At 33.5% G+C, this 18,392-nt stretch overlaps 2 protein-coding genes and 1 long non-coding RNA gene across 5 annotated transcripts in view; 1 reads left to right on the forward strand and 2 right to left on the reverse strand.

The window, feature by feature from the left end:
* The window catches only part of LOC106772316 (cysteine synthase), a 13,621-nt gene extending 13,088 nt beyond the window's left edge, over positions 1 to 533 (reverse strand). The window contains exon 1 of the mRNA XM_014658677.2: positions 412 to 533. The gene's annotated coding sequence lies outside the window, so the exon portion shown is untranslated. The remainder of the gene's footprint in view (positions 1 to 411) is intronic.
* A 5,403-nt stretch (positions 534 to 5,936) lies between these two features.
* Positions 5,937 to 18,352, reverse strand: LOC111242358. 3 transcript variants are annotated; one of them, XR_002669233.1, is made up of 4 exons: positions 17,712 to 18,352; positions 17,084 to 17,319; positions 16,415 to 16,494; positions 5,937 to 6,292 (listed from the first exon to the last, which is right to left on the reverse strand). It is a non-coding gene; the product is annotated as an uncharacterized LOC111242358 (long non-coding RNA). The 3 variants fall into 3 exon arrangements; XR_002669232.1 differs by having other exon boundaries at positions 16,408 to 16,494; XR_002669231.1 differs by lacking the exons at positions 5,937 to 6,292; positions 16,415 to 16,494 and having other exon boundaries at positions 16,938 to 17,319; positions 17,712 to 18,348.
* On the forward strand, positions 6,853 to 17,791 carry LOC106772392 (5'-3' exoribonuclease 4). The gene is made up of 22 exons (XM_014658777.2): positions 6,853 to 7,229; positions 7,451 to 7,553; positions 8,194 to 8,270; positions 8,360 to 8,551; positions 8,727 to 8,846; positions 8,940 to 9,002; positions 9,088 to 9,216; positions 9,308 to 9,472; positions 9,675 to 9,752; positions 12,124 to 12,210; positions 12,317 to 12,397; positions 12,645 to 12,740; positions 13,277 to 13,347; positions 13,902 to 14,030; positions 14,104 to 14,180; positions 14,271 to 14,311; positions 14,398 to 14,472; positions 14,958 to 15,109; positions 15,204 to 15,308; positions 15,390 to 15,465; positions 16,003 to 16,085; positions 17,171 to 17,791. Exons 1-22 carry the CDS (start codon positions 7,023 to 7,025, stop codon positions 17,757 to 17,759), a joined length of 2,796 nt encoding a protein of 931 aa, XP_014514263.1. The 5' UTR covers positions 6,853 to 7,022; the 3' UTR covers positions 17,760 to 17,791.
* Positions 18,353 to 18,392: the final 40 nt, after the last annotated feature.

The following is an 18,392-nucleotide window of genomic DNA, read 5'->3' on the forward strand; positions in this document are numbered from 1 at the left end:
GTGTATGTCGACTTGGATACAACAGTTTCCTTTGCTTTTTTTTTTTTTTTCTTTCTTTTCTTTTTTTTTTTTTTTTTTTTTTTTGCCTAAGGCTGTGTGTGATTTTTTTTGGATTGATAATAGCTGTGCTAAGACAAAGGTTCATGATAGAAACTCCAAATAGGGAAGGTAGTGATTAGAAGAATGAATGGTAACAGGATCACTCATGCTCTCTGTATACTCCTAAGTTTGTTTCCTGGCAATTGTTAATGGGTTTGATTCGAAAGGAAAAGAAGATAGGAGAAGCATTGATGAAGGTGAAAACGAAATAATCCCCTTCGGTCATAGAAGACAGTGTGTGACGATGAAGAACAGATTATCCAGTAACAAAAATCAATAGANATGCAGCTGTGATTACCAAAATAAGCTTACCTTTGATATCAGTGCACTATACTGGAAGATACTTCGCTTCTCCGACGATGCTCTCTGTAGATAGTCCTCCTCCTTTCGTCCAGATTTCCCCTTCTCGATCACTTTTCTCTTCTTTCAAAAAAAAAAAAAAAAAAAAAAAAAAAAAAACCTCCTTCCCGAATATTTTCTCTAACCGTTTTGCTCATTCCCCCAAAAAAAATTCCTCTGTCCCCCATTATCCACCTCACCTCTCACACGTTTTTTTTTTCAAAACCCTAAACCCTCTGCCAGCTCACCTCTGGCTCCCTCACCCCCAACACACACATCACAATTTTACTCACGTGTTTTTTTTCTTTTTTCTTTTTTTTTTTTTCAAAAGAATATAAAAAATAAAATCAAATAAGATAAAACAAAAACTAAAAAATAAATAAAAAAAAAAATGAGATGAAAAATAAAATAAAAAAATAAAAAATAAAAAATAAAATAAAATAAAAACAAAAATAAAAATGTCTTATTATTAATCACCCGGACGAAATTGGGTGTTGACACACATAGATATAGACTGTCACGTTACTAGACAAAAGCTTCAAGAAGGTCTCATCAAACTTCTCCATGTGTCTTCTACTAATCAAGTTGTAGACGTTTTTACCAAGTCTTTTTATCCTTCTCAATTTAACACTATTATTTCCAAGCTGAACATGTATAATATACATATTCATCTTGAGGGAGGGTGATAGAGATACATCTCTTCTCGGAGTACCGAACGGCCACTGCTTCTTTACCGTACGGTGTCTGCCTCCATATCCGGATGATAGTCACAGGACAGCTTGCATTGTCGATGCTTACTGCATTGCTGATTATGGGAGCAATGTTTTCTTCATACCGAACGGTGGATACCCTGTAACCGTTCGGTCCCTTTGTCTTTTATATTTTTGTTATTTCTTTCTTTTCCTCTATATATATATGTTCCTTCTTTCATTGTACATATACACAATATTTCAATCAATAATATCAAGTTCATGTTTCTCTGTTTCTCTCTGGAATTCTCTTTTCTCTTCTTTCTCTCATACACTTACAAGTTTCAAACGTCAAAGAGTTATAAGACATCGTAATATCACTTTTCTGACGTTATACGTTAGTGAATTCATTAAAAATTTAGGTGGGAGGATAAAAATTTATTCACTTTATCTTTGCGCGAAACCTTCTTCAGTACTCAAACCTTTATTAGACAATGTTTTCAGTGACTAACACATGTAATATTTCTTTTATTTTACACAAATGCATGTTGATTAAGTACTTTATGTATAATTATTTTTCATTTTGATCAATTGGTTTATGCAAACAGAGCCATAAAATAGTTACAAATCTAGGGACATGGCTTCAGAATACAATCCCTCCTAGACTTCAGCCTGTGCATGATGTTTGGTCTGTCTCGTGAGGGGTGTTGAGGTGGAATAACAACAACACGAGACGATCATTGAGTAGATTCCTTTTGCGCCCAAACATTTAACTTCTTTTTATCATTCTTAACAAATTTTAAATTCTCTGCATTTGTTAAGGCACAAGTCTGAATGACTCTTATAAATTCCTTGTTTTGACTGAAAAATATTCCTACTTCTCATTTGTAATCATCTACACTTTTTGGCATTGAAATAGTTGCAAACCTACCATAACTTTCTTTATCAACACTTTCCTTCTTACTATTTATAGCACTAACCAACTCATTCGAATGCCACTCAATACTCGACTTGGCTCGACCTTTGGTTTGGGACGTTCGACTGAACTTTTAGCCTAGGAGAACTCAACTTGACCTTTGGTGTCAGCTAACTCATCTCGATCTTCATGTTGAGTATCTTTTCTCAATCTTTTACTTAAATAAACACATCTCAACTTTCAACTTAGGTCGACTCAACTTGACCTTTCAACCTAGGTCAATTCGTCTCGATTTTATTCTGAGTCAATTTGATTTTAGCTTTAATTTGGCCATATTTGACTCTTTAAACTAATTTGGCTTGATCTTTCAACTTTACCTCATGTCACCTTAGTCTAATATCTAACTTATGAATTTTCAAAATCTATAAAATGATATAATCTAAGTTCAATTAAGTAGTTTTCATTTGAAATAAAAATATGTGGATTTAAATTTAGACTAATCTTTTTAAATAAAACTTAAAATAATATACATTTGAATTATTATAAATTGAATCTCGGAACTTTTTACTTACCCTTAACGTGCGAAAAAAAAGGGTGAAAATTTTCAGATCAGTAAAGAAGAAACCACCGAGTGAGATGGAAGGGGCGAAAAACAAGTAGAAAAAATAAGGTTTAATACCCAACTTTGTCCCTAGTTTGGTTGGCAAATCTCAATTTAGTCTCTCTTTAGAAAAGTGTTTGAAATTGGTCCTTACTTTTAAATTTTTGAGTCAAAATAGTCCCTTCCGTTAAATAATGACAAAGTGATTCTCCCTACACCTCACCAATCTCACCCTGCACCTCTCTATTTTTTTATATTTCCAATTGTGTCCTTATCAGATAACATTTTTAATTGCTTTTTTTATTTGACCCACTCACGAGGCACTTCGTTCTCTCTATCTTTTGCCACATTTCATACTCTCCTACACCCCCTTTCTTTCTCCTCTTTTTTTTGCAAAGTGTTTCTCCCCCTCCTTCCCTCCTCCCTCGTTTTATTTGTTGCAATTTCGCTTTTCATTCTCACAGACTTATTTTTGGTGGCTGTGTGGTGGGGTAAGCTCTTGCAGCGGTGGTTGTGGTTGAAGATCTTGCCACACCTAGAAGTGAGGTTGAGATGTGGTTCATGGTAGCCGCACTTGAAAGTGCGATTGACGCTCGTCGTACTTGGATTTGCGATTGATGTTCTCCGCACTTGAATCTGCGGTTGAGGCTCGTCGCACTTGGATTTGCGGTTAACGTTCGTCGCAGTTGGAATTGGATGCTCATGTGTGCCAGAACCTCGCCATCAACAGTGACCGCAACAACAACTTCCTCGTTTTCAAACACCTATCCATAATGCAGGTTTTATAAGCCACCAAAGTGTTTTGTGGGTTCATAATGAAGAACTGTACATTCTGAAAGTGCCAAAAAAGGGTGCAGCCGGTGATGGGTGTAGGTGGAGAAGCCAGATTATGGCTTAGAGTCTAGAAGTGAGCTAAATAGTGAGTGAACACTGTCAAAAGTTAAAGAAGAACCATTTTTCATCTTCTCTCTCATTTACAACAAAAGTACAGAAGATTGGTTAGAATATCATTTAACTTTTTTCAAATTTAATAAATGAAGGGCAAAAATGGGTATTGGGAGGTGTAGGATGACATAGATGAGGTGCAGGGAGGAATACTCATAATGACAAATAGTTAAATTTTTTTTCTCTCTCTTCTCATTTTCTGTGCATTACAGATTTTTGTCTGTATTTACAGTATTTAATGATTATTGTACTTTTCCAATAAAATTTAATATCCTTAATTGAGTGATGAAGTCAAAAAAATTTAGTTATAAATAAAGATTCTGTTGCTCACTTGTTACCTCTACTACCAAATGGAATATCTTTATGTTTCTTTATAACTGTGATTCTCTTTAAAAAAGTACTTTTATTTAGTTATTACTTTTACAGTACTTTTTTTAAATTTTGAAAAATTGATAAAAAATAAATCTAAATATATATTTTTACTTCCTGTAAAATAAGTGAGTTTATAAATTTTTTTAAAAGGTATTTATTTCTTAACTACTCTAAAATTAAAAATAAAAAATTTAATTTTTTAATGATTTTTTGTTTTTGTTTAAATTTTATGATGTATAACTAAATAATATTTTGTTTTTATGATGTATATAACTAAATAAAAAAATAAAATTTAAACAAAAACAAAAAAATCATTAAAAAATTAAATTTTTAATTTTTAATTTTAGAGTAGTTAAGAAATAAATACCTTTTAAAAAAATTATAAACTCATCTATTTTATAGGATGTAAATATATATATATATATATATATATATATATATATATATAGATTTATTTTTAATCAATTTTTCAAAATTTTAAAAAATGTACTGTAAAAGTAACAACTAAATAAAAGTATTTTTTTTTTAAACAGAATCACACTTATAAAGAAACTTAAAGGTATTCCATTTGGTAGTAGAGGTAACAAGTGAACATAATCTTTATTTATAACTAAATTTTTCTGACTTCATTACTCAATGAAGGATATTAAATTTTATTGAGAAAAGTACAATAATCATTAAATACTGCAAATGCTGACAAAAACCTGCAATGCACAGAGGAGAGAAAAAAAAATTAATGTCGTTTGTCATTATTTAACGAAAGAGACTATTTTGACTTAAAAATTTAAAAATAAGAACCAATTTCAAACACTTTTCTAAAGAAAAACTAAATTGAGATTTGTTAACGAAACTAGAGACAAAATTGGGTATTAAAAAAAAAATAATGGAAACAGCAAAAAATGATATAGGCAAATGAAAGATTCACATAAATAAGAAAAAAGAGATAAAAATGAATTCTTAAATTCTCAAATCACAAATCATGTTTTCACCTTTTATAAACACGGTTTTAAAATGAATAAATAGTGTTTTCTAATATGATTTTGACATATATTTTAGTCCATTTAAGTATGGAAGTCCTGACTATGATAATACTTTTATATTTTTGGATGTTTTTTAAAAATCGTGCACCAAAGCAAGTTTGTAGTGTTTTTTCTATATATATATTTTTTAGGGAATCTATTTGAAATTGTGTTCACAAGTACTTTTTTTTATATATTTTTTTAGTAAAATCGTAAAATAATTTGAAATTGTGTTGAGAAGTGCAATATCACTTTTTTTTCCTTTTCGGATTTTGGTTCTCTCCACAAAAACTCTTGGAAAAGAAATTAAAATGAGTCACTGGCATTCTCATTGAAATAAGAAGCATTAACAACTTTCTCTGTGCTTCACAAACCACACATACCAAGAAGGTCAGTTTCTCGATTTCATCTATGGAAAAGGTCCCACCAATACGAAAACACTCTAATCTCGCTGCAGATCAAAATTACACCATTTTTTTATTTTATAAATTTATCTTCTTCTTATTTTCTCTAATTCTTTTTTATAAATTTACTTTGATTTGAGTGAGGCGAGTTTTTTTAAGTATGAGACAATGATATAATATAAAGGTTTAATACCAATTTTGACTTTTAGTTTTATTAAGTGTGTTTAAAATGATCTATCTATTTTTTAGAAGTTTATAATGCTCTCATATTTTATAAAAGGGTTCAAATTGATTTTTTTTATGACGTGAAAAATGCTAATTGTATATTGTTCACCATAGTTAAAAATGAATGAATTGTTCAATTATTGATTGAGTGACAAAGTCAATTAACTTAACAACTTTGGGTTTATTAATGTGGAAATATTAAAAATTAAAGTTATTGGGTAAAAAAAAGTGTAAGATTCTTGAAAGTTCTTTTCTAAATTGAACAAAGTCATTGTGGCCAATAATTCCAATTTGATGAAATTGGTTTCAATTTTAATGAATAACTCCAATTTGGTGAAATTGGTTTCAATTTGGTGTGATAACTCCTTCTATCTTCCATCAACCAAAAATCTTTCATTACTTGCAGCAAATCCTAAATCTCTAATTTTCAGAATTCCTATTTTTCCAATTTTTAGAAACATTAAATTGTCAACCATGAAAACACCAAATTCGCAAATTAATCTCGCAATTTTTTTTTCCATCAGAAACTAAATCGCACTCACAAGAACCTCGTGAACACCACCGTAGACCACTGTCCTCCTTCAACCTTCGAGTAGCACCATTCTCATGCAACCACCCTCTTCTACCATGAAACCGTATGGCGATAAGACCGCCAGATTGTGTTGCCACCATCATCGAACTACCTACAACCACAAAAAAAACCTACAAATTCAAACACAAAAAAACCCTAACCATTATCGCACCCCCTATCTACTATTCAACTTGTAAGAATCCACAAAACCCAGAAAGTCTTATGTCCAGAATGCAGAAAACCTAAATTGCTTGAATGGAGTAATCCAAAAAAAGAGAATTTGGTTAATATTACAAAATTGAACCGATCATTCAATATTGATTAATATAAACATTACATCCTTAGCATCTTTAATGCCATAAGAAAAAAAAAACAATTTGAATTATTTTTTATAAAACATGAGAGTATTATGAACTTCTAGAAAAATAAAAGAACTGCTTTATACATACCTAATCCAACTAGAGACCAAAATCCAAAATTTGTATTAAGCTTAATGTAAATGGTAATATTTTTCTTTTACATTGTATATGTTTTTTTGTCTGACAAATTTAATAGACTAATATAAAAATTAATAAGAACTTACTAGGAATTAAATTGAAATTAAAGAGCTTTTTTTAACATAATAATTGACTGCAATTTCAAAAACAAAATAAAAATAAACTTCAATAATAATGAGAATAGATTAAGAATAAAACATTTGAGCTCAGGTGGTTTGACTAACGAATATTGATGTCTCTGATCGGATGAACAGTACATCAGTGTGAACGACACAGATCCAAAATTTTCTTCTCTCTTTCCGTCGTTTGCGAACGAACCAACACACCTCAGCTGATACTGTAACTATGGGAGTGCCAGCCTTTTACCGGTGGCTCGCCGACCGTTACCCGCTTTCCATCGCCGACGTAGTCGAGGATGAACCCACTGTTGGCGACGACGGCGTTCCGTCGCCTATCGACGCGTCTAAACCTAATCCCAATGGAATGGAATTCGACAACTTGTACTTGGACATGAACGGCATTATCCACCCTTGTTTTCACCCCGATGGCAGGGTTAGTACTCAGCGTTTCTTATTTCCTCCTTACTCCGAGACTCCGAGCCTGAATGGAATATGAAGTTCCGAATTTCGGCTTAAACTTCACGTTTCAAGCTCTGGTTCTGATTTTCTTAATTTAATTCAATTAGCTATTATATAGTGAAATAATGCCACGTTATGTTTCTGCTTGAGTTGCTGAGTGGTTTTGCTCAATTTACATTAATTCTTGGCATGCAGCCGGCACCTGCTACCTATGATGACGTGTTTAAATCCGTATTTGATTACATTGACCATCTCTATTCGTTGGTTCGTCCAAGGAAGCTTCTCTACCTTGCAATTGGTATGAGTATAATACATTTATGATGTTTTTTCTCATTTTCGTTGGTTGCCAATACCTTTTTTTCTGCCAGAATGTCTTATCCCTTCTGACGTACTCCTCTCTTCCTCCTTAGTAATTTTCGTTTTCTAGCAAAATGAACTTGACTCACATAACACAAAATTACACAAGTGTTCTCCTCTGCTAAACCTAGAGTATTGCTCTGAGATGTAGTGCTCCTTTGACTCATTTTCACATTTTATCGATAAAGAAAACTAAATGTAATGTAATAATGGAAAGATTACCTATATCTATAGACCCAACAAAGTTGAACGTCCTAATAGGCTATTCCTATTCTATGCTAGAATAGGATAATTTAACATAGGAAAAGGCTCCGGAGTTCGAGAATGTAACTAAGTAAGTGTGCAAGACGGAGGTCAAGACCTCTATTTACCTTAATGTAACCCACATTAAAACTGATACTGGCAAATTAAAAGCCTACATTGCTGTATTCAGTTTTACTAAAGCTACAATCTTTCTGTGTGTCTAACTTTCAAACTGATGGTTCCTAGCTTCTGTTTTTACTTTGAACCCACTTTCTCATTTCATTTGTTTCTTACCGCTCCAGCTTTTCCCTCTTCTTTCCTTACTTTGTAATTTGCAGATGGTGTTGCACCACGAGCCAAAATGAATCAGCAACGATCTCGGCGTTTCCGAGCTGCTAAAGATGCAGCTGAGGCTGTAAGAATGTTAATATTGCTCTTGAATGCAAGGGACTCCTACGTTTTCTGTGAGGATGTTTGAGTTATTGTGCTTATGTGACCTTACAGGAAGCTGAAGAGGAAAGGCTGAGGAAAGAATTTGAGGGTGAGGCAAACATTTTGTCTTCTAAAGAGAAGCGTGAGACTTCAGACTCTAATGTCATTACCCCTGGAACTCAATTTATGGCAGCCTTGTCAGTGGCTCTCCAGTATTATGTACAGACTAGATTGAATCACAATCCTAGCTGGCAGAATACAAAGGTGCAATTTACGCCTTATCCAATTAATTCTTTATATGTCTTGATACCTTCAAGATGGATCATTCCTATCTGTGGAGTAATCCCGTATATTTTTTTCTTTACACATTTGGTTTTCAGGATACTTTGTCTCTATATATTTATTTATGGGGCTGCATTGGGTGATTAATTATTTGAAGGTTATATTGTCTGATTCAAACTCGCCCGGTGAAGGAGAACATAAAATAATGGAATACATCCGGTTACAACGCAACCTTCTTGGTTTCAATCCAAATACTCGACATTGTTTGTATGGATTGGTGAGTTTTTGTCCTGTTTCGAATTTTCATTTTATCTTCATTTGGTGTATTTATCCTTTCCCTGATATTTGCATGATACAATCCTTAAACCAGGATGCTGATTTGATTATGCTCTCCTTAGCTACACATGAGGTTCACTTCTCAATATTGAGGGAGGTTAGTTTCTAATGTATGACTTTTTATGATATTAGCTAATTGATCTCTATGGATTGTCTCAAATGATTACTTAATGCATGAACAGGTAGTTACTTTACCTGGTCAACAGGATAAGTGTTTTTTGTGTGGCCAAGTTGGCCATTTTGCAGCTGATTGTCAAGTTGAGGACTTTGATACTCCTGATGATAGTCCAATTCATAAGAAGAAATATCAGGTTTGAGAATTAAAGTCCAGCATATTGATCTGAATCTTTATATTTATATGCTTTCTGTTTTCAATTTTAAGTTAATTCATATTGTTTACAGTTTCTTAACATCTGGGTGCTGCGTGAATATTTGCAATTTGAATTGGAGATACCCAAACCTCCATTTGAGATTGACTTTGAACGAGTTGTGGATGATTTTGTATTTCTATGCTTCTTTGTTGGCAATGATTTCCTCCCACATATGCCAACATTGGAGATCAGGGAGGTAAGCATCCAAAATGCACCATGTTACACTGAGCTGTAGCTGGAAACGAGAAATATGGCATTGCCATCTACATCTTATTGCAACTATATTTGGGATGTGTGGGATGATCTAAACATGCTTTGGTTATGACTTTTGTTACTCTGAACATGTCTCTTTCTATTTATGAATGCTATTATCTTTGATAAACTTTCTCCTATTTCAGGGGGCTATAAATTTATTGATGCATATATACAGAAATGAATTTTCTGTCATAGGTGGTTATCTTACTGATGCAGGCAAGGTAAATTTATTTTCTCTATATTTGTAGTATCTCAGTTATAATTTGTTCTTTAGTATGATATAGTTTTATCCAGCAATGTCTCTTCACTTCAGTTGCTTGTTTTGTGCTTTGGATATGTTAGAATTGTTTAACATGTTTGAATAGGTTGACTTGTTAGGATAGTTTAACATATTTACGTAATACCTATTCTCACCTAGGTGTAGTCTTTTCAGATCTTTCTGTGTATCTCTAATGTAAGGACTCTTGTAAATACATGAATAAGCTTAGAGATGCATGAATCTCTTGAGCATTCTTTATCATATTTTTGTTCTCAAGTTGGTATTAGAACAGGTCAATTTTGCCCTATCTATCATAGTCCAATGAAAATACTGCCACTTGCTGTTGTCAGCCGCTGATTGCTGTCATTTTTTCTCTATCAAACACCTGGTCATGTTCATCTCATCAAGCGATAGAGAATCCACTGTTCACGGTTAACATCTGCCACCACTATCTCCCCCAATATGCCACCATTGACCACTGCCATCGAGGGACAGAGAACCCAACTAGTAACAAAGGCTGGATTGTTTCCACGTGCACCCACATACACCATCTTTGTGCACCCAATTATGCACGTGGAAGACAAATGCTGCATGGCCTCCATAGGTTTGTCGGCCTCCTTTGTCCATATTTGAACCCTTGGTTCTTGCTTTCCACCACTGATTGTTTCAACCAATAGGTTGGAGCCTCTAGTCCCTCTTGAATCCCTTTTTTTTACCTTCTTCCTTCTTCAAAATGTCTTCAAGACCTCCCACCACTTTTCTTGGGACTCTCACAATTGCTTTAGAGAAGCTTAATGGAGAAAATTATCTCTGTTATCATAAATTTCCAAAACTAAAATGTAGCCGCCAAGCACAAAATCCCACTCAGTCTTGTTTGTCAACATCTTACATTTCTCAAACTGTGGAAAGTCAAAGTTCATGGATAATTGATTCAAGAATGTCTACCTTCATGGTGTCAAGAATGTCTTTTTTCATGGTAATCTGGAAGAGGAAATCTACATGGAGCAACCTTCTAGCTTTGTTGCTTAGGAGGAGTATGTGTTACATCGTAAATACACTAAAATCTATGATTTTAAACTATCTCTGCATGCTTGGTTTGACATATCTAATCTTTTATTGTCATGTATATCCCAAGATATACATGTACTCATTTGTGTATTTTGATGACATAGTCATTAAACATAATGATGCCACTAAAATTTCTTAGCTAAAGAATCATTTATGCAATTACTTTCAGACAAAAGATCTTGGATTTTTTAAATATTTTATGGGTATTGAAGTAGTTCAATCAAAGGAAGGTATTGTAATTTCTCAAAGAAAATTTGCCTTAGATATCCTAAAGGAAATAAGTGTGATTGAATGTAGAGTAGTAGACCGTTAGTTTTAGGGTTTATGGTTAAATAAAATATTGATGGCAGAACAAAGTGAGCCTTTCTAAAACTTAGAAAGGTATGGAAGATTTTTTAGGAAACTTATTTATCTCACCAATATTGGACCTAATTTGTTCTTTGCATTGGATTGGTTAGTCAATTAATGCGAGTTCTTCGTCTTAATCACTAAAATGTTATCATTCGTATCCTTAGATGCCTCAAAAAGGATTTAGCACATGTAATGGTGTATGAAGATAAGAGAAATACTTAGATGTATGGGTGTTCTAATGTTATTTGGATAGGATCTCCTATAAACACATGTGTCATAATTGGATATTGTGTTTGCATTGGAGAAAATATTATTTCTTGGAAAAGCAATAAATAGAATGTGGTTATTCAACCCTGTGCCAAAATATAATCATTTATGAAATTGTGTGGATAAAATAATTCAAAGAGTTAAAATTTGTGAAATTCAATTAAAATGTATAGTGATAACCGACAACTATACACAGTACTTCCAATTCTGAATTTCTTGAAAGAATCTAACCCAAAAATGGATTGTTATTTCATTTGAGAGAAGTTGTTGCTAAGGAAATTTGCACGGAATTTGTCAACTCCTAGGGGATCAACTTAGGAATATTTTGATTGAGTCCTTGAGAAGATCTTGAATTCAATTTATATGTTCGAAGTTTAATCCATACAATTTGTATGTTTAATACTTAAGGGATGTGTTAGAATAGTTTAACTTGTTTCAATAGGTTAACTTACCATGATAGTTTAAATTAATTTTTGTAATACTTTTCTGTCACCTTGGTGTAGTCTTTTTAGTGTATCTCTTAGAAATACATGAATCAACTAGGAGATGCATTAATCTCTTAAGCATTCTTTCTTATATTTTCATTTTCAGTTCGATATAACTCTTGAATTCTCAATCTGCAATGTGAAATTCTTTATACCTCGCAGGTTTTCTTAGATAGAGTGGAACGATTTATCCAGTTTATTGCTATTCATGAAGATCAAATCTTTCAGAAACGAGTCTGCATTCAGCTGGTATTCTGCTTTTAAATGCATTTCATGAACTGATATTCCTTAGCTATATGTTCTTTTAATATGCTTTTATATGTTACTGCTTCCTGGCATGTGAATGTATTTACAGGCTGCAGAAAATAATGAAGAGATTAGAGCAAGGGCAAGAGGAGAAATGCCTCGACAACCCCGAGCCTCGCTTGTGGATAAGGTTAAATATTAGGATATATTGTCAGATTATTTTCTTTATTTATGTTTTAATTTTCTACATCATGTTTTGGAACACCACCTAAACTGCAGTCGGGACTGCAAAAGTAATTCTACAGGTGTTTCCAAACAAACACTAAGGGTAGCATGTCTGTGACAGGGAGGCAAGGCCAATGTTTGACCCATCAAATGCAATGAGAAATTTAGAAATGCTTATCAATTTCAAACTAAAATGATTCTGATTTTTTCAGGTTAAATTAGGAGATCCTGGATACAAGGAAAGATATTATGCTGAAAAGTTTGGTGTATCAAATCTTGAGGAGATTGATAAAATTAGGAAAGATACCGTAAGTTCTATGTCTGACAAAAGTCTAATCATGCAAAAAAATTTGCAGTTGTTAGATATGCTTTTATATTCAAATCTAATGTTCACACATGTTATTTAATCTTTTAAATGCTGGCAGTGTCCATTTATATGCATTCTGACTTAGAAAGGAAAGCATACAAACATATTTCTACCTTTTCTTTTTAATTGATGTGGCTATACTTAGGGTCTTGATTCTTGAACTTTACTGTTCCCTGTTCCAAAGGAGGATAGGGAATCTGCTTATGCCCTTCAAGTGCATGTTGTCTTCAAATGGGTTTAGATCTCTTGATACTGGCATAAACAAAACTCAATGTTGCGCTGAAGAATAGCTTCTTTTATAAATATTTTGAAAAATATAATGTTGAACTAGAAGTGGACATCACGTGCATTCTTAACAGGGATAGGTGATTTGTTGATTCTGAATATTTTGCGTTCTTGTGCATATTATGCTTCTCATCCTCATTAATTTCTTGTATTAGAACTGGAATTTTGCTCATCGTTTTATTTGTCTTTTAGGTCTTGAAATATGTGGAAGGCCTTTGTTGGATTTGTCACTATTATTATCAGGGTGTCAGCTCATGGAAGTGGTTAGTGTTTTTTTTTTTTTTTAAATCTAGGTAAATGAAGGTGCCACAAAAAGGTTTGATAAGCCTAAGGATGAGCATCACAAAAATTGGTAAATTGTTGATAAGATTGCAAGATGCAGGGAAGAACCCTACCAGAGATATATACTCATTGGTTGTTAAAATCATCCGCATCCATTTTCTGAATTGCAAAATGTTTTATTACAAATTTAGTTTTAGAGTCTTGTCTCATTTTGTAATTAAATAAAAGAAGAATAAGATTCCTATATCTCAAGTAAAGCTGATTTGGTCCCATGGTTCAGTGAGCACTTTCTAAACTTCTGATTCGGGGTTCAAATCCAAAATGCTAGCAATATATTAATAATTTTAGTTTAGCTCTCCGAGAATACTATGCATATAATCAGCTTTGTCTACTCAAAATGTTGGGCCATGGTCTTGATCCTTCTCATCATGGCCTTGGCTTTGATGTCAACATCAGAAGTGTTCCTTCAATTTGGTTGAATTATCCTTCATGACTATGTTCGATCTTCTTAATATTACTTTTATTATTTCTTCAGGTACTACCCATATCATTATGCACCCTTTGCTTCTGATTTTAAAGATCTAGCTGATCAGGAAATAACTTTCTTACCGGGAGAACCATTTAAACCATTTGATCAGCTCATGGGCACCCTACCTGCTTCAAGGTTTCTTCCTTCTCTCCTGGTTAATTTAAATCTATTCTATCATTCTTTTTTTCTGATTTATTTTTTGTTGCAGTTCAAGTGCACTGCCTAAGAAATATAGAGATTTGATGACTGATCCTTCGTCACCTATTTTTCACTTTTACCCTGCTGGTGAGATAATAGTCTATTAATTGTTTATTATTAAGTCTGTTGAATTTGACATTTTCTTTTTCTGTTATGACATGGATAACTATTTGGCAGATTTTGAGATTGATATGAATGGAAAACGATTTGCATGGCAGGTATTAGCATGTTTACAAATTAGGAATGCTTTAGAATGAAGTGGGAGTTAGGTTGTTTTCTAACTACTTTTGTGGGTGCTTTTCAGGGTGTTGCGAAGCTACCATTTATTGATGAGAAGAAATTGCTTGCTGCCACAAGAAAGATTGAAGACACATTAACGGTTTGGAATTTTTAAGTGAATGTGTGTATTTATGATTATTGATGAAGAAAACTTGTGTCATGAAAATTGTTGGTCTTGAACTGCATGAAAGAGTGAACTGTAAAATTAAACCTTGAGGTTCTTCTTGAATCCAATAGGAAATTTTATGTTTAAAATAAGATCAAAGTTGCATAAAATGCTTGTTCAGCATTCTCAACAGTAGAAAATGAAGCTACAACTCTTTCAGTAGGAATTGTCGAATGTTGATTGACTGTAGCCATTTTTAACAAGATAAATTTGTTGAGTGTTAATAGTCTTCCTCTGATCTATTTTTGGCTACTCAATTGCTGGATGATTTGTTTTAGATCTTTACTTTAAAAGATATTTCAAACAGGTAGATAAGTTAGACATTTCTTTTTGGTCTGAGTTATCCATATTTTACAGCAAAACAATACATGAAAGCTTCTAATTATTGTTTCTTCAGTACTTAATTTTCTTATATGTAGGAGGAAGAACAGTTTCGGAACAGTGTGATGCTTGATTTGCTATATGTCAATCGTGCACATGATTTGGCTTCACATATCTTATCTTATTATCATGTTTCTAGTCATTTAGCCCCACACGAAAGATGTGTCAGGCCAATTGACACAAATGCTAGGTTAGTGAATCTGCTAGTGGTCATCACTCATCATTTTGAATTCTAATAGCTATTTAATTAGCTGATATATCTGTTTTGTTATCCTTGTTAGTAGTGGTGGGATGAATGGATATTTTTGGTTATGTGAAAGAAATGTTTTCAGCTCTGTTGTATCTTCTCCCATCAGAGGATTGCAAGATGTTGAATATAACCAAGTCTTGTAAGTTTTGTCCTCTGCCTACACCTATGGAGTAATTTAATCTTCTGTCGAGAACTCATGTTTAGTGCTTTTGTATTTCAGAAATATTACATTTCTTAACCCTCGTAAACACAATCATATCCCGAAACTTCCAGATGGTGTAGTAATACCCAACAAGGTTAGTGTTCTGACCGACTACTCTTAGCATCTGACTTGAAAAGTTAATCAATTCATCTGATGGATGGAGCTACACAACTGTTGCTTATTTATATACTCATAAAACCATTTCTTGTGTCAATAACTATTAACTTGGTTTGGGGAGTTAGGTCAGGCAGACTTGTGTATATTTTGACCTTTATTATGTTTTTATTTTTCAATTAGATGGTGATGCATCTTTGAAATAATAGTTGTAAATGTACTTAAGAAATATCATCTTCATTTATCGTTTGCTTAAATGCATTTAGTGTTCCTTGATGTTGGTGTCTAGGAATTTCCCTCAAGATTATCCTAGCGAATGGTCTCCACAGTAAGGCTGTATACATATCTTACATAACCTGTTTACTACGTTTGATTAAATAATAAAACATTTTCATTCTCTAAATTCTGTCTACAAAATATTCTGTTCTATCTCTTCGATTCTAAATTCAACAATACCTGCTGTTTCCTTCTCGGTTCCATTATATAGATCTCACTTTCACATTGTTTTTGTTTGCAGGTATTAAAAGCCACTGATATTAAACCTTTTCCTGTGCTGTGGCATGAGGAGAATATTGGTCAGCGACTGCAAGCAAGAGAAAGGTGAGAATCTGTTTCCTCGAGGATGTCAGGTTTGGGCAATATATTTCATGTTCTCGCTGACTGCGTAAATATTCAATATTGCAGCGCTTGCCAAACTAATGGTTGAGCTTAATATTCCAAAGGTTATCAAATCTGGAATTCCAGACTAATTTTTGAATCATAAACTGAAGATCATATTGAACTGTAACATTCAGAGATGACTAAAAATAGCTTGAAATGTTCATATTCAATAAAGGATGCAATAGTGCTGAATGTAATACATTTAACAAAATAATTTACAAAACAAGTAAACCACTAGTCAAACAAAACAATTGAGTCTCACCATCAACCTGTGTAGAGGCCAATAAATAATTCTTTGCATGTTTCTTATAAATGGTATTTCGTCCTAAGAGCAGCATCCCATAGTGTACTGCGGACATAGGATAAGAATTACATTTTATTTGTGGTCTTTTGTTGCGAACAATAGATTGTGCTAAGACCTAAGGAAAGACTCTTCTTTCCTATGAAAGCTACACAGACTGATTGCATGAAGCTTATGCTTTAGCATAGTTAGAACTGAGCCCTTATATTGCAAAATAGCGTTCGTATAGAGTCAGAGTGATAGTCTATTGCTGAAAAATGTCACTGATAACCGAGCCCTCCAATAGAGTAGCTACCAAATTGGGTGAGTGTGTGATTGTGAAGTCCATATTTCCAAAAGATGAAAACATAGCAATGGATAAATAGTGTGCATGCAATTGTGCTCCTCCATGTCTTTTTCATTTAACATTTAAGCGTACCCAATTTTCAACTTTTACTAGAATCAATGAAAGATAAAGGAACAAAAGTTAACAAATCATTGAATCATAATGGTGATGTATGAAATTGCAACTAATTTGTTTATATAGTTATATTTACAAAATTTTGAAAAGTAATTATTAGAATTTTCTTATAGTATACTTCTGGACAATCTGAAGAAGTCAATCTGAAAAGTTCTCGGTGACTTTTAATCCAAGCACCTAGTTTTCTTGATGCATGGAACCTGTCATTATTCTATTGGAGATACTTGATTTGCCTGACCATTCTGTATATGATGCATCCCACAGGCCACGAGTATCTGGAGCCATCGCTGGATATCAACTGGGAGAAGCAGCTCATCGACTTGTTAAGAACACTCTCAACATTAAATCAAATGACACATCACATGGAATGCTGGAGCAACCTCCACTCCATAAAACGAACAGGCTTCGATCAGCTGGATATGGAAAATATTATGGTGAGAACGCAAGTGGTTATAATGGACAATATAATCACCATGGCATGATGACTACACCAAAATATGGTGGACATAGTGACGGACAGCATTTTAAGATACGCGATAGGTTACAGCGTGAAGAACAGTTCCACAATGTGAAAACTGAGTTTTCTGCTCTATCGATGGGGGAAAGAGAGAGACCCAGGTCATTAAGGCTTCCAAGTTCCAGACCAATAGCCAATTTACAACCCCGGTTTGTGCAGAACATGGATCCTTCAATACCATCTACAAAATGGATGACTAAACCACAACCTACGAATGGCATGCCTAATAGGAATCAAGAAGCTGCATTGGGGCCAACAACTTATGATAAGCAGACCAAGAAGGTTTACCAAGTTAAAATACGTCAGCTAGATACACCAGAACCTGCGAAGCAATAGTGGTTGTCGTGGAATTGGTGGCCAGTTGTTAAGCACAATTTGCGGCTAGGAATCAGCACTAACTGTTGCTCTGTTCCATAGTGTGGAACTATGTTATTGTGCTGCTGTATATATAATCATGTATCGTTTAGAGCTTACCAGCTTTGCGTAGCAATTAGCCTGTATGTACATACATACCAGATGTGAATATAATTTGATTTGTTTAATAGGAAATGCAGGATATTTATCTGGGATTGTCATGCCCAGCAGCATCTCTGTATGTTGTATGAGAAATAGAAACTGTTACATGGAGGAAGCTGCTCTAGTGACCTTCTGACAATTCTGGTCGGCTTTATTTGATGAAATGTTCAAGATACTGAAAGAGAGGGGTGCTCTTATCTCTCACGTCATATTTTCCACCGACCTAAAGGAGTATGCTGAGTGCTATCGTGTTCTGTATGTAACCATTTATTCTTCTTTTATTTTCTGTGCATAAATACAATCATTTAAATTCTATTATTCAGCAACGGTGATGTTCCTGGTTCGGTGACTATTTTTTATTATGTCAATGTGTCGTGGTTCACCATCTTAAAAATTTCAGTATAGTTCTCATTTTATATTTTGGGCCACATTATGATCTCAGTTTTTTAATTT

Source organism: Vigna radiata, chromosome 8, assembly GCF_000741045.1.
Source record: "Vigna radiata var. radiata cultivar VC1973A chromosome 8, Vradiata_ver6, whole genome shotgun sequence".
NCBI classification, from domain to species: Eukaryota; Viridiplantae; Streptophyta; class Magnoliopsida; order Fabales; family Fabaceae; genus Vigna; species Vigna radiata.